Below are 13,893 nucleotides of genomic sequence, written 5' to 3'. Positions count from 1 at the left end.
TTTTGAGCTGTGCAAAAAATTATGACCAGTAGTTCCTGAAACTGAGAGTTTGCTAACGTCTCCAAACAGATCGGTTGTTGATGTAAGAATGAGAGAGGAGTAAAACGATCACAATCATGAGGATGATTCTGCAGCCAAAAGGAATTGATGTTGCTTCTGGACTCATTAAAGTATCCACTTTTAATTTAAAGATGAAAAAAGAATAAATTTCTAAGAGGTATTTTATTTATTTTAGAAATTCATTTCCTCCCTGTCATAAAATGCTAAATATTTTATATAGACATAAAAATTATTTGGAAAGATTCCCCGTTCCTAAATGCTTGGGAAGGAAATAAAGAAGGATCAGGATTAAAATAGCCCGGACAGGTCTGAGCATCGGTAAACCTGAAGTACAGGTGGGAATGAATCAGGAACACAGAGGTATCTCTCCAAACACAGAGGAAAACTGCAACCCCTGCTCTCCACTGAGGTCAGAACCTGCAGAAGGACCCCTGGCCTGGAAGGCCAGCATCCTGGACAGACCCTCAGCAGACGCTGGAGAAAGTCACAGTAACCTTCCTCTCCTCAGGAACTTCCTGAGCCCCCTGGACACCTCCCTGTTGCGCAGGCTGTAGATGAGGGGGTTCAGCATGGGGGTGAGGATGGTGTAGAAGGCCGACACCATCTTGTCCTGCTCTGCTGTGTGGGTGGAGGCTGGTCTCATGTACATGAACATGGCAGCCCCGTAGTAGAGTCCCACCACCATGAGGTGGGAGGAGCAGGTGGCGAAGGCTTTGCGGTGGCTTTCTCCAGAGCCCATGTGGAGGACAGCTAGGAGGACACGGGAGTAGGACGTGACAATAACTGAAACTGGCAGGATGAGCATCACCACACAACAGACGAAGAGCAGCCTTTCAAATGCAGACGTGTCTGTGCAGGAGAGAGGCAAGAGGCCAGCCACGTCACAGAAAAAGTGATGTATTTCCAGAGAGCCACAGTAAGAGAATGACAGGGCAGCTGCCAGCACAATGATGCCATCAAGAGACCCCAAGATCCAGGAAGCCACCGCCAGGAGTACACAGAGTTTCTGACTCATGAGGATGGTGTACCGAAGGGGATAGCAAATGGCCACATAGCGGTCATAGGCCATGACAGCCAACAGGAAGCACTCGGCTCCCAGCAGGGACACATAGAAGAATATCTGGGCTCCACAGCCTGCTAGTGAGATGGAGTTCCTGCCAGTCAGGTAGTTGAAGGCCATCCTGGGGACGGTGGTGCAGATGAGCATGAGGTCCATGAGGGAGAGCTGGCTGAGGAGGAAGTACATGGGGGTGTGCAGCTGGGCGTCCAGGTGGATGAGGAGCACCATGGTGGAGTTCCCCATGATGGCCACTGTGAAGATGCCCAGGACCAGAGCGAAGAGGAAGGTGTGGGTGGGGCTGTGGTTGAAGATGCCCAGCAGGATGAAGACAGGGCTGGACGTCCGGTTTCCTGACTCCATCCTCAATAATTTGCCTTATCTGAAAGTCCCAGGGAAGACAGAAGCTTACCTATTAATTCAGATTTCCAGTGCATGGTGCAGCAAGGACCTTTGCTGGACGGGGCATCGGAGGCAGGCGAGACCTTCTCACCAGCCTCCACCTGCCTCCCTTAATAGCTGTGAGCCATGAGGTTCCTCATTCAACCTTAGAGAATGATTTTAGTATGCATTTTCTTTATTTTACCTACAAGAGTCCTAAACTTTCTAAAAGCTTACTCATGGGTACAGAGAGCATAGGAGGAACAATGATCACACATCTCTGTTGCTGAAGGTCACCATCATCCCTATCCCAGGAAAGTTGGTACTGAACGTTTCTTTCTGGTCTGCCTATGCCTGCAGTTGTTGGTCTTCAGTGCTAAAATCCCAGCTTTCATGTCTTCCTCCTACCACCCCACCCCTGCCGCCCCCACCCAGTGAAAGATTAGATGAGGTCAGTGATGCTCCCTGCTGTGGACCCCTGTGCACATTAACTCAGAGAGTAGATGTGTTTTAACTCTCCTAGCTCAGATCAAGTCTTGGAGCTTGGTCTTATTCTATGAAGACGTCCATTAAAATATCACTGCATTGAAGAACATGATACTCACTTCTCCTTGGGGAATAGTTTTGCTTCTCCTAATTGTGTGTATGTGGAGCACAGCTGGAGATTTTGTTTTTTGCTTATACTTTAGAAATCTATTTCCTCCCTATCACAAAATGTTACAAACTGAGTGTGATGCACAGGTAGAGACAGAAGAGGAGCCCCCTCTGGTTTTGACAGCTTCATCCATTGTGACATGCCAACCTGAGGAGTACGGGAGCTTGTTTTACATGCAGGGAGGGAGGTGAGCAGTACTTGCCCCAACCCAGCTCCCCAGGGACAGCATCCATGGTGTGCTTGTGAGTGACAGAGGACCCTGAGGCACAAAGGATCAGACCACACGCTACACACTTCAGCTGCTTCTCATCCAACAAGTATCAAGAGGTGTTTTAGGTTGAGGGCAGATGTGGCGTGATATTGAATGGTTTTGCATTGAGATGATTTCCCAGATGTTGAATTTCAGGACTGGATGATTAAAAAAAATCAGGAAATAAATAAACAGTGGAAAGACAGAGTGTTGAAAGGGAAACTAACAATCAGATCTTTGTAAAATGTTACATCAGTTATTTTCATCTAACCTCCATATTCTTACCATGCCTGTAAAATATCATAGCCCATAGATATTTCTCAAATTGATTTTATCCTAAATGATGTTTTCCAAAGCAAGACCCATTTTTATTTCTGTCTGATATATATCATTGTCACCAAAATTCTTCTGAATTCCTAGGACTTCAAACTTGAAATAATGACATCTTTATCATTATCTTCTACTTATTAATTTTTTTAAATTTACTTTTCTATAAAGAAAAATTTTTGTGCTCCTTGATCATCATTGTTTTATTTTTGTTGTTGTTTGTGGTACTGGGGTTGAACCCAGGGCCTTTTACATGCGTGGCAAGCACTCTACCAACTGAGCTATACCCCAGTCCCTTGATCATTGTTTGTGATATTGAGTTATTCTATCAACTGACGGGGATAGCTGGGAGTGTTTATCCTTAATAGAAATACTAAGCAGGTAATAGTTTTCAAATTTGTTCTTTAGAATCCAACTAAACTGTAAAGAAATACAGTTATCTATGTTTTCCCTCTTAGAAATCTCTTTGACCTATGACAAGATGGAGATATATAAAGTTTATTTCTATTTAATATCAAAAAGCTATATTACTATTTTGTTCATCAACAAATATTCTATTCTCCTTCCAAGGACAGGGCAAACTCCAAGTTACATATTGATAATATGCACACTTTGCTCATCACAGCACTTTATTAGTGATGTGAAAATTAGTTTAAATTCCATCTGATGTTGACATTTTCTCCAGAAAAGGTTCTAGTATGTGTTAATACTCTAAATGAACTCTGTCAATTATAATCAATGACAGAACTCATTTCAAAATATCAAACTAAATAATAATGACCCTTTTGCTAGTTTTAATGATACTCAAAAATGACATGGCTTCCTTTTTCACTGAATTGAAACGTAATGTCAATAGTCCAAGAAACAATTTCCATTCCCAGTTCTAACTTTTGGACATGGAAGCACACCTTAAAAAAAAATCATGTATGCCAATAGTGAAACCGGAGAATAATTCCTCTGTGGGTCATATCTTTACCATGAAGCTTTAATAAACATTTTAGTAAATCAAAATAATTTCACCGTTAAGATATTTTCTCTTTCTCCCTTCTCCTTCACCTTCAGCATGAAAGGGACAGTCAGGATTTCAGAGGAAACAGTGACATTCCCAGGATGTCATGAAAAGCTATCTACAATGTGAAGAATTTGCAGAATATGCCCAATAATTTTGACCATCAGGCCGAGGCGTGTTCACACTGTGGAATCCTTTATAATGCTCTGAACACGTTTTCGTACACATCATCTCACTGTGGTGCATTCCTATGTTCACACAGCACATTTGGCTTATGCAGCCCCTGGAGCCTTCCTTGCCCTCCCTCCTCTCTCCAAAGCTCTTCCTCCTGTTTTCCTGAGGTCCCCCTTCTCTCCCTTTTCTCCCCAGCTCCTACATGTGAGAGATGACCTCACCCTGTCCTCATGCTGTCCTACTCACATGTAGTGGCCAAGGTACAAACTCACCAACTAGCCCGGCTCTTTGATCTCGGGGAGGTGATCTCACTCTCTGCCTGTTGCTCAGCCTTCCCTTCTGTCTCTTCTAGAGAAAATTCTAAAGCAGCCTGAACTCAGTCTGAAGGACTTCCAGAGACCCACCCATCTCGGGGCATCCTGGACCTTAAATCCTTTGCCTTCTGGGAGCATTCAGTTCCTGGACTTCAACCACAGCTGGGCGCACCCTTGGAACATCTTCCAGGAAGCAATTTCCCTGGTGTCCCCAGACTCTAGTTAATCCTGCTGGTATTTGTCAAGCTTTATTTGCCGTGAAGTTCAAAGGATGACTGCCTACTTCTCCTTCAAAAGTGAGCAGTGTTAATGATGAAGTTACATCATCACGAATTTAAAAGAAAATAAGGCTGGGATTAAAAGAGGGAATATTCATTTCAAAGTGAACTGAGGCCGTCAGCCTGCCTTCTCAGTGGTGCTTACATTTCTACCTCTTCCCCAGGACACCTCCTCAGAGATGGGCTGAAATAAGCCTAAATAAACAGTATGTGTGCACCCCTCCAACAGTTCAAGTGGGTCCAAAGTCCTCATAAGGACTTCTGAGTGGCCCACCTCTTTATGATGTATCCCATGGGATTTTCACTGAATTCACTTTTCTAACATTGAAACAACCCAATCTTTCTCTCTTACCTCTCTTCACTCCAAAAGATTTTATGTGCCTAAAACAATATCCTTTCTAAAATGCAAAGCCCAAAACCATTTTTTTTAACTTGAAATTATTCAGTGCCCTTTCACAAATTTCAATCCCAAACAGTAAAACTCCCTTACACAACTTTTGTGACCTGGCTTTCGACAACTTAGCCTCATGTTGAAACTCTTTGTCATACAATTGCTCTCTGAGGCCTGTTTCTCCCCGGCTTCTGGCCATTCAGAAAGCTCCCAGCCATCTGCCTTTCCAAATGTCACACTGTCCTTCAAGGCCCTTCAAACCCATATTCACATCAGCTCTATTCACAATAGCAAGAGTTGGAAGTACGCGGATGTCCCTCAGCGGATGGTGTATACACACAACTGAACGTTAATCAGCCTTAAAAAAAAAAGGAGACCATGCCGCCTGCCACACCATATGTGAACTTTGAGGACACTACACTAAGTGAAATAAGCTAGCCACAAGAAGGCAAAATTAAGAAGATGGACTCAGCTTACATGAGAAGCTGATGCCATCAAATGTATAGAAACAGAGAGCAGAATGGTGGCCACAGAGCCTGGGAGGAGAGAGCAGGTGTCGCTATATAACAGACATGTTTCATTTCTGGAAGATGAGAATGTTCTGGAAATCTGTTTTACAACAATATGAATATACTTAACACACTGACCCTAAAAACACTGCAGTACCCTGTGTCCTTCTTAAAACTTTCATTACAATATAGCCCCTAGTACAATAGATAGTTTATTTGTTTATTTTAAAGCCTGTTTCTACCCTCTCATCCAGCCTGAATAGACACATCAGATTTTATCTTTCTGTTTTTTCCTTAGTTTATTTACATATTTTATAATAATCCATAGCAAATATTAGGTGCTCAATAAGTATTGTTTGTGCAGTAGTATGCCTCCCAGTGGGTAATATGTAAAGGTCAGGAGTGAAACACTTGGACACAGAGCCACCCTGTGTCAGTCCTCCTGTGACAGCCAATTAGTGCAGCTTGGTCAACTGTGAGTGAGCACCCAAGGACCAGGTTCTCTCCCCTCTAATGAAGGGTCCATTGCATGGGCTAGTTGGATAAGTATTCTTAACTGTAACTGTGCACGTGAGTGCTCACTGGTGCAAGTACAGGCCACACTGTACCATTTCTTCATGGCCAGAGCTCCTGCAGGAAAAGCGTCAGTGATGAGGTGATCACCCAGTTTGCATCCGCAGTGTCGTTGGATTTTACCACAGGGCTCTTTCTAGACCACAAAGTCTCAATTTCATTTAGGTTTTTCCCCTTATAAGCCTTAAGAATGATGGTTTCCACCATCCTTTTTGTTAGTATGTGTCAAGGGGTTTTTAGCCCTCCCCCCACTTCCCTCCTGACCTGCAGGAGAGCACAACCCGACCAGGACGAACCAAGAAAGGTAAAGGTCCACTGGCCGCCCACACCCAGCCCTCCCTTGCAGGAAGACAATCAGACGCGCCACGGAGAACAGTCAAAGCAGGATCTCATTTATTGAGAAAACACACACAGCTAATATAATGTACAGGAGCCAATCAGGATAAAGGTCAGCAGGGTGGGGAGAGTTCATGTGTACACCCATCCTACAGGCAGTAATGGGAGACATGAGCTGTCGGTGAGGGCAGAAGGGTTCTGAGCCTATCCTAGAGGTGGTCCAGTTTCCGTCACAGCCCAAGGCAATGCCTTCTGGCTAATCGCCAGGTGCTCTCTTAGCCACAGGTGGCCCCAGGACTGGGAAGTGGGTAGCAGCCAGCAAGTTAGGTTTTCCTCTTTTCTGATGCAACATTCCCCATGTTACATCATGCCCTACAAGTGTAAAAAATAAAAAAAGTGAATTAGAGAGATATTGATGAAGTTAATGTAAATTGGTTTTTCCAAACATACAGAATGTGAGCTTTACCTGTGCCAATCTCCTTTTCTGCCAGGAGACAGTGCTCTCTGATTTCCTCCTGGGACCTCTGACTTGGAGATGTTTAGAATTGAATACTTAAAATACTTGCTTGGAATGAGGAAGAATGGTTGCCTGTGTACATAAACGTGAACTGGAGACTGTAACCAGACACTACAATTCTCAGTGGAGTGTGTGGTGCTGGGTGGAACCCAGGGCCTGCATGTACTGGCCAAGCCTCTGCCCCCCACTGCATCCCCAAGCCATACTGGGGTCTTTAAATGGGGAGACACTTAGACTTTGCTGGTATTTGAAAACTTGGTACATCTGCATTTGGGCACCTTGTGTGGTAGAAGCCAGCATAAAAGGGGTGGGTTCTCACATGCAGCGAGGAGGTGTTTGCTGGTGTGGCACTTACTGTCCTGACACTGCAACCCATCCCTTGCATCCCTCTGAGGCATCCTGCTCACTGCTGTGAACCAGCTCCCAGTCCCCTCTGGGAAGACAGGAGTTCACTGAGATGCAGCTGTGTGGTGGTGACATAGCTCATCGGGAGTCCCACTTCCGTGAAAGCTCTCCCAAACTAATAGTGTCATAAAACTGAACAGTTCGTTCAATTAAGCAAGCAGATCCGCTGGTGGCAGGGAGTGGAACAGCCAAGGAGAGGGGGAGGGCTGCCACTGACCCACCAAGCTCAGGTGGGTAGGACATCAAAACCGACCGTGGGTTTTCTCTGGGGTAGTTGTCATTGAAAATGGTGATCATTGTTGTCATTGAAAATGACACTAGCAGAGCCACCAGAGGGGCAGCCTGTTATGCTGACCTAGCAGCTGCAAATAGGACAGGAATTCTTTCTGTAAAGAGGTTACAGTACTAATGCCCCCCATACTGAGTCAGAATTGATAAGCAAACACTTCCTAGAAAGTGTCCATGGCAGTACGTTCTCTTCAGGCAGTGAGACAGGACAATCACAATAGCAAGGCTCTTGGCAGCGAAAGCAAGGGGCATCTCAGCAACATTGCAGGGTCCTGGGTCATTCCCAAGGATGCTGTACATGTCAGCTTATCTAATCCTGTCCAGGATTGTAAGAAGGAGGAGAGCATTCATCTGGCTCAATAAAGAAGCAGAGACTGGGCCTGTTGATGTGCTGCTCAGGGCCTGGCATGTAGCTCAGTGGTGGGCCACACACTTAGCATGCATAAATGCTAGGTTCAATCCCAGTGCGAGCACACACTCAAATAAATGCCCATTTTACATCAGGATGAAAACTGGGATTTTGAACTAGATAACTAGGAATCAAAGTTATGCTCCTAATGTCTGAAAACTACTGTACCCCCACCACTGAAAACAAGTAAACAAGCAACAACAAGATCCTATCTAGAACACAGAATCTGTTCAATTGTTAAATGTATCAAGATAATATCATGGTAATAAGGATGAACAGTTTCCAACTTCTGTACCCAAAACTATATATATAAAGAATTAATGACAAAAATATTTTAGTGATATTGCAACTTAGTCAGTATTAAAACATGATATAATATCACAAAGTTTACCTGATCACAGACACAAGGTTGCATAAGCCTCAATCTTTAAGAAACTTATGAAAAATAGCATCAATAACAAAGTAGCATATTCTCAATTTGAATAAAAGGAACGTCACTACTCCAATGGAGAATCATTTTAAAAATGCTAGGTCCACAGGTACAGGTTAGAATATGGAGAGGTCAAGGGCTTGGGTGTAGCTCCTTGGTAGAGCATTTTCCCAGCTCACCCGAGGCTCTGGCTTTGGTCCCCAGACCACAGAACACACACATAAGTAAGTAAGTGGGAAGAGGAGGTGCAGGCTGCACTTGCTCACCATGGCTCCTTGACTTCTCTCCCCTTCCCAGGCAGAGCTGCGGCCGCACATGCCCAACTCCGAGGTGGTAACGGACTTTCTCCTGGTGGCGTTCTCTGACGCGGGACCTGCAGGTCTTACCACTCCTGGATGTTTACCCTAAAGAATTGAAGTCATCATACTTCCAGTGACATATGCATACCCATGTTTATAGCAGTATAATGGCAATAGCCAAACTATGGACCCAGCATGGGTGTCTATCAACAGATGAAGGAAAACAAAATGTGGTGCATATTCACAATGGAGCTTTATTCAGCCACAAAGAAGAATACAATCATGTTACTGGCAGGAAAATGAATGGAACTTGAGAATATTTTGTTAAGCAAACTAAGCCAAACTCAGTAAATACAGGGTTGTATGTTTTCTCTCATAAGTGAAGACTGGGGTGAGGGGAGAAAAGGGGAGGTGATCATCAAAGTTAAATGGAGCTCAGTATAAGGGAGGAAAGGACCAGGGGTGGGGGAGGGAGGGAAAGGGAAAGGCTGGTAATGAAATTGGCCAAATTGGGTTGTCTCATTGTGCGTGTGTACCACCATGTGGCAGTGAATTCCCCCAGTGGGTACAATTACAATGCACTAACAAAAATACGAAAAAACTTCATAATTTCAGAAATGTATTATCTAATAAAGAATAAATTATATATCAAAAGAACAAAAATTGCTATCATTTGGTGTGGAAAAAAATTTGTTCAGTATGCAGAGTAAAACAAATTGTGTTCCTACCTAAAAATATATAGAAACTGAACTCCAGATTGTTTAAAGACATAAACATAGATTATATTAATACATAATTATTTAAACATAATATGTAATTATCTATTTCTTATAAAGTAGATGGGAAATATCCTAAACAACAAAAGATTAGTAAAATATTATTTAATTCATATAAATTCTTTATTTAATGTAGCACATTATTATCAAATCTAGTACACTGATACAGATTGAAAGATGATTTTTTTATTTCTAAGAAAAGTCAATAATGTTGACAATATTAAATGTGCATCTACATATCTTTGAAAACATGTTTTCCTTAATTATTTATCAGAGAAGAAATAATAAAACCAGGAGACAGAGAGGGTTAAATAGGGAATTCATGTCATCAGTCATGAAGACAAAGAAGGCTGTATTAGGTCTCTGATCTCAGGGAGATCCATGTTTTTAAGATATAGAACTAATTTGATGTGGGGCTTCAGGAGGAGAGCCCCGGTGATAATGCTGCTGGCTGGGGCTCTTGTGCTCTGTGGCAGAGGAGGCCGGCTCAGGCTGAGCAGGACTCTCTCCTGACTTCTTGCTTGAGCAAGAGGGAGACTCGGCATTGACCAAGAGTGCCAAGCTCGTTTTACTCCTGTGAAAGGTGGCAGGATGGCTGGGGTCTAGGAATTCTGACACTGGGGGCCTTTCAAAAGCTGTATTTCCTAGAACAGGCCTAGCGGCCTGCCGGCGTGGTAGACACATCACCCCAATTGGAGGAGGGGCAGAGCCTCCGCCCGCACCTGAAAGGTAGGCATACCTGCGATCAACCGGGAGAACAGGCCCAGCGGCCCGCCGGCATGGTAGACAGATCACCCCAATTGGAGGAAGGGCCCAGCTGCCGGGCAAGGTAGGCAGACCGCGCGTCCAGGAGAAGGAGCCCAGCGGCCCGCCGGCCTAGTTAAAAGATCACCCCCATTGGAGGAGGGGCACAGCCGCCTCCTGCGCCTGCACGGTAGGCAGAACTGCGACCTGGAGAACAGGCCCAGCGGCCCACTGGCGTGGTAGACAGATCACCCCTATTGGAGGAGGGGCCCAGTGGCCGCCTGCAAAGTAGGCAGGCTGCGTGTCCCGGAGAAGGGGCCCAGCGGCCTGCCTGCATGGTAGACAGAGCACCCCAATTGGAGGAGGGGCCAAGCCTCTGCCTGCGCCTGCACGGTAGGCAGAACTGCGACCTGGAGAACAGGCCCAGCGACTCGCCTGAGCGGTAGACAGACCTCCCCAGTTGGAGGAGCCCAGCCTCACGCAGGTGAGGTAGACAGACCACTCCAACTGGAGGAGGGGCCCTGCCGCCCGCCCATGTGGTCACCTGACTGAGCTCTTGACAAACATAAGGTTTCCCCAACACCCCTACCTCATCAAATACCTTATGAGAAAAACTGATGGAACTCATCTTGGAAAATCCCACCAACCCTTAAAACCCACCAACCAGTTGACTGGCGTGGCTACAAGTGCGGTTCTGCAGTGGATCAGGCACCTGGTTTACATCTCAGAGAATAAGAGTAGAGAGGCCACAGGTGGAAGCTCAAGTCCTCTCACACTGACTACCACCACCATCCTGAACCCAGAGACTCAAGCTAGGAATAGACAACGCTACCAACTGGAAGAAATGAAAACAGAGTTCTGAGAGACATTTTTTTCCCTTTTTTTCTTTTTCTCTCTTCTCTCTCTCTTTTTAGCCATTCACCCAGTCTCCTCTACCCTTCCCCCTCGGGTCTTCACAACCTCAACATATGTGAAACCAAAAATTGTGCACGAAAAAGGTCTTTAACAACTGAATCACCAGAATAATATACTATAGAGGAATTGCATATGCCCCACCTCCCTTCCCCCTTTTTATTCCTTTTCTTTTTTCTCGTATTTTCTTTTTCCCCACTCTCTTTTTTCTCTCCCTTTCCTTGTTATCTGTTTTCCTCCCTCTTACTCCCTCTATCCCACTTGAAACCCCCTAAATTTTACTATTCATAAGTAGGGTAATCTTATAAATACAGATAGGAATTTGAATCTATACATTCTTCCATAAATTACCCATCTATTGGTTAGAGCTCTCCAAAGTTACTAAGTTAGATTAACCCCATACCCTCACTGCTTTCACCATAAACATAACATCCTACACCTGAAACCCAGTTTTCTTCAAGCTACAAGAAATGGTATGCCTTTCACGAAACTAATGACTATATTTGTAAACGATAATTGTAACCAACATTTGTAGACATAGAGTCTAGCTATAAATGTAGTAATAAGGAAAACGTGTGCTTAGATGATGTACTATTGATATTGAGAACTGTTAACATTGTCTTTCTCCACAAAAGGGAGACTGTGCAACTATACAAGAGCAATATAAATATATAGGGGAAAAATTCAATAGCACAACAGTTTCACCAAGCAGAAAGAAACGCGAGCAGTAAGAAAAGACAAGGAAAGAAAGGACCACAAGTAATGCAGGTCAACTCAACTTTAGAAGAGGTAATATCTCCAGAAGATGGAATGTCAGATAAAGAATTCAGGATATACATGCTTCAGATGATCTGGAGTCTCAAGAAAGACATTGGACAGCAAAATCAGACAATGAAAGATCACTTCAACAATGAATTACAAAAACAAATCCAAGAAGCAAAAGATCAACTATACAGGGAGATAGAGGTTATAAAAAACAAACAAACAGAAATCCTAGAAATGCAGGAAACAATAAACCAAATTTAAAAAATCAAATGAGAATACTACCAGCAGAGTAGAACACTTAGAAGACAGAACATCAGACAATGAAGACAAAGTATTTCAACTTGAAAAGAACATAGACAGCTCAGCGAGACTGTTAAGAAACCATGAGCAGAACATCCAAGAAATATGGGATAACATAAAGAGACCAAACTTAAGAGTCCTTGGGATACAGGAAGGTATAGAGGTCCAAACCAAAGGAATGAGCAATCTATTCAATGAAATAATACGAGAAAACTTCCCAGACTTGAAGAATGAGACAGAATCCCAAATCCTAGAAAGCTACAAACGCCGAATGTGCAAAATCATAAGAGATCCACACCTAGACACATTATAATGAAGATGCCCAACATACAGAATAAGGAGAGAATTTTAAAAGCTACAAGAGAAAGGAAGCAGATTACCTTTAGGGGTAAACCAATCAGGATAACAGATGATCATTCAACAGACTCTGAAAGCTAGAAGATCCTGGAACAACATATTTCAAAAGCTGAAAGAAAATGGGTTCCAACCAAGAATTGTGTATCCAGCGAAATTAAGCTTCAGGATGGAAGATGAAATTAAAACCTTCCACGATAAACAAAAGTTAAAAGAATTTGCAGCTAGAAAACCATCTCTTCAAAACATCCTTGGCAAAACTTTACAGGAAGAGGAAATGGAAAATAACAATGAAAACCAACAGTGGGAGGTACTACAGTAAAGGGAAAAAATAATCAAAGAGGAAAAACAAACCATGTTAAGTAACATAAAAAAACGAATATGGCTGGAAGAACAATCCATATCTCAATAATAACCCTAAATGTTAATGGCTTAAAATCACCAATTAAGAGACACAGGCTAGTAGAATGGATCAAAAAAAAAAAGATCCAACAATATGCTGCCTACAGGAGACGCATTTGATAGGAAAAGACATACATAGACTGAAGGTAAAAGGTTGGGAAAAATCATATCACTAATATGGACTTCGGAAACAAGCAGGAGTGTCCATACTCATACCAAATAAAATAGATTTCAAGCCCAAGTTAATCAAAAGGGATAAAGAGGGACACTACATACTGCTCAAGGGAACCATACACCAACAAGACATAACAATCATAAATATATATGCCCCAAACAATGGTGCAGCTATGTTCATCAAACAAACTCTTCTCAAGTTCAAGAGTCTAATAGACCACCATACGATAATTATGGGAGACTTCAACACACCTCTCTCACCACTGGACAGACCTTCCAAACAAAAGTTGAATAAAGAAACTATAGAACTCAATAATACAATTAATAACCTAGACTTAATTGACATATATAGAATATACCACCCAACATCAAGCAGTTACACTTTTTTCTCAGCAGCACATGGATCCTTCTCAAAAATAGATCATATATTATGTCACAGGGCAACTCTTAGACATTATAAAGGAGTAGAGATAATACCATGCATCTTATCTGATCATAATGGAATGAAACTGGAAATCAACGATAAAAGAAGGAAGGAAAAATAATGCATCACTTGGAGAATGAACAATAGGTTACTGAATGATCAATGGGTTATAGAAGACATCAAGAAGGAAATAAAAAAATTCTTAGAGATAAATGAAAACACAGACACGACATATCAGAATCTATGGGACACATTGAAAGCAGTTCTAAGAGGAAAATTCATTGCTTGGAATTCATTCCTTAAAAAAAGAAAAAACCAACAAATAAATGATCTCACACTTCATCTCAAAATCCTAGAAAAAGAAGAGCAAAACAACAGCA

The 13,893-nt window shown here is 42.9% G+C and overlaps 1 protein-coding gene across 1 annotated transcript; it reads right to left on the bottom strand.

Moving 5' to 3' along the window:
* Window positions 1-544: 544 nt before the first annotated feature.
* LOC124093781 (olfactory receptor 2M4-like) lies at window positions 545-1,480 on the bottom strand. Its single transcript, XM_046446340.1, has one exon. The coding sequence runs from the start codon at window positions 1,478-1,480 to the stop codon at window positions 545-547; it is 936 nt and encodes a 311-aa protein (XP_046302296.1).
* Window positions 1,481-13,893: the final 12,413 nt, after the last annotated feature.

Source organism: Marmota monax, unplaced genomic scaffold, assembly GCF_021218885.2.
Source record: "Marmota monax isolate L192 unplaced genomic scaffold, Marmota_monax_Labrador192_F-V1.1 WCK01_AAM20220418_F8-fsc00444, whole genome shotgun sequence".
Lineage (NCBI taxonomy): Eukaryota > Metazoa > Chordata > Mammalia > Rodentia > Sciuridae > Marmota > Marmota monax.
The sequence above is the reverse complement of the archived record's forward strand: the minus strand, read 5'-3'. Positions and strand labels throughout refer to the sequence as shown.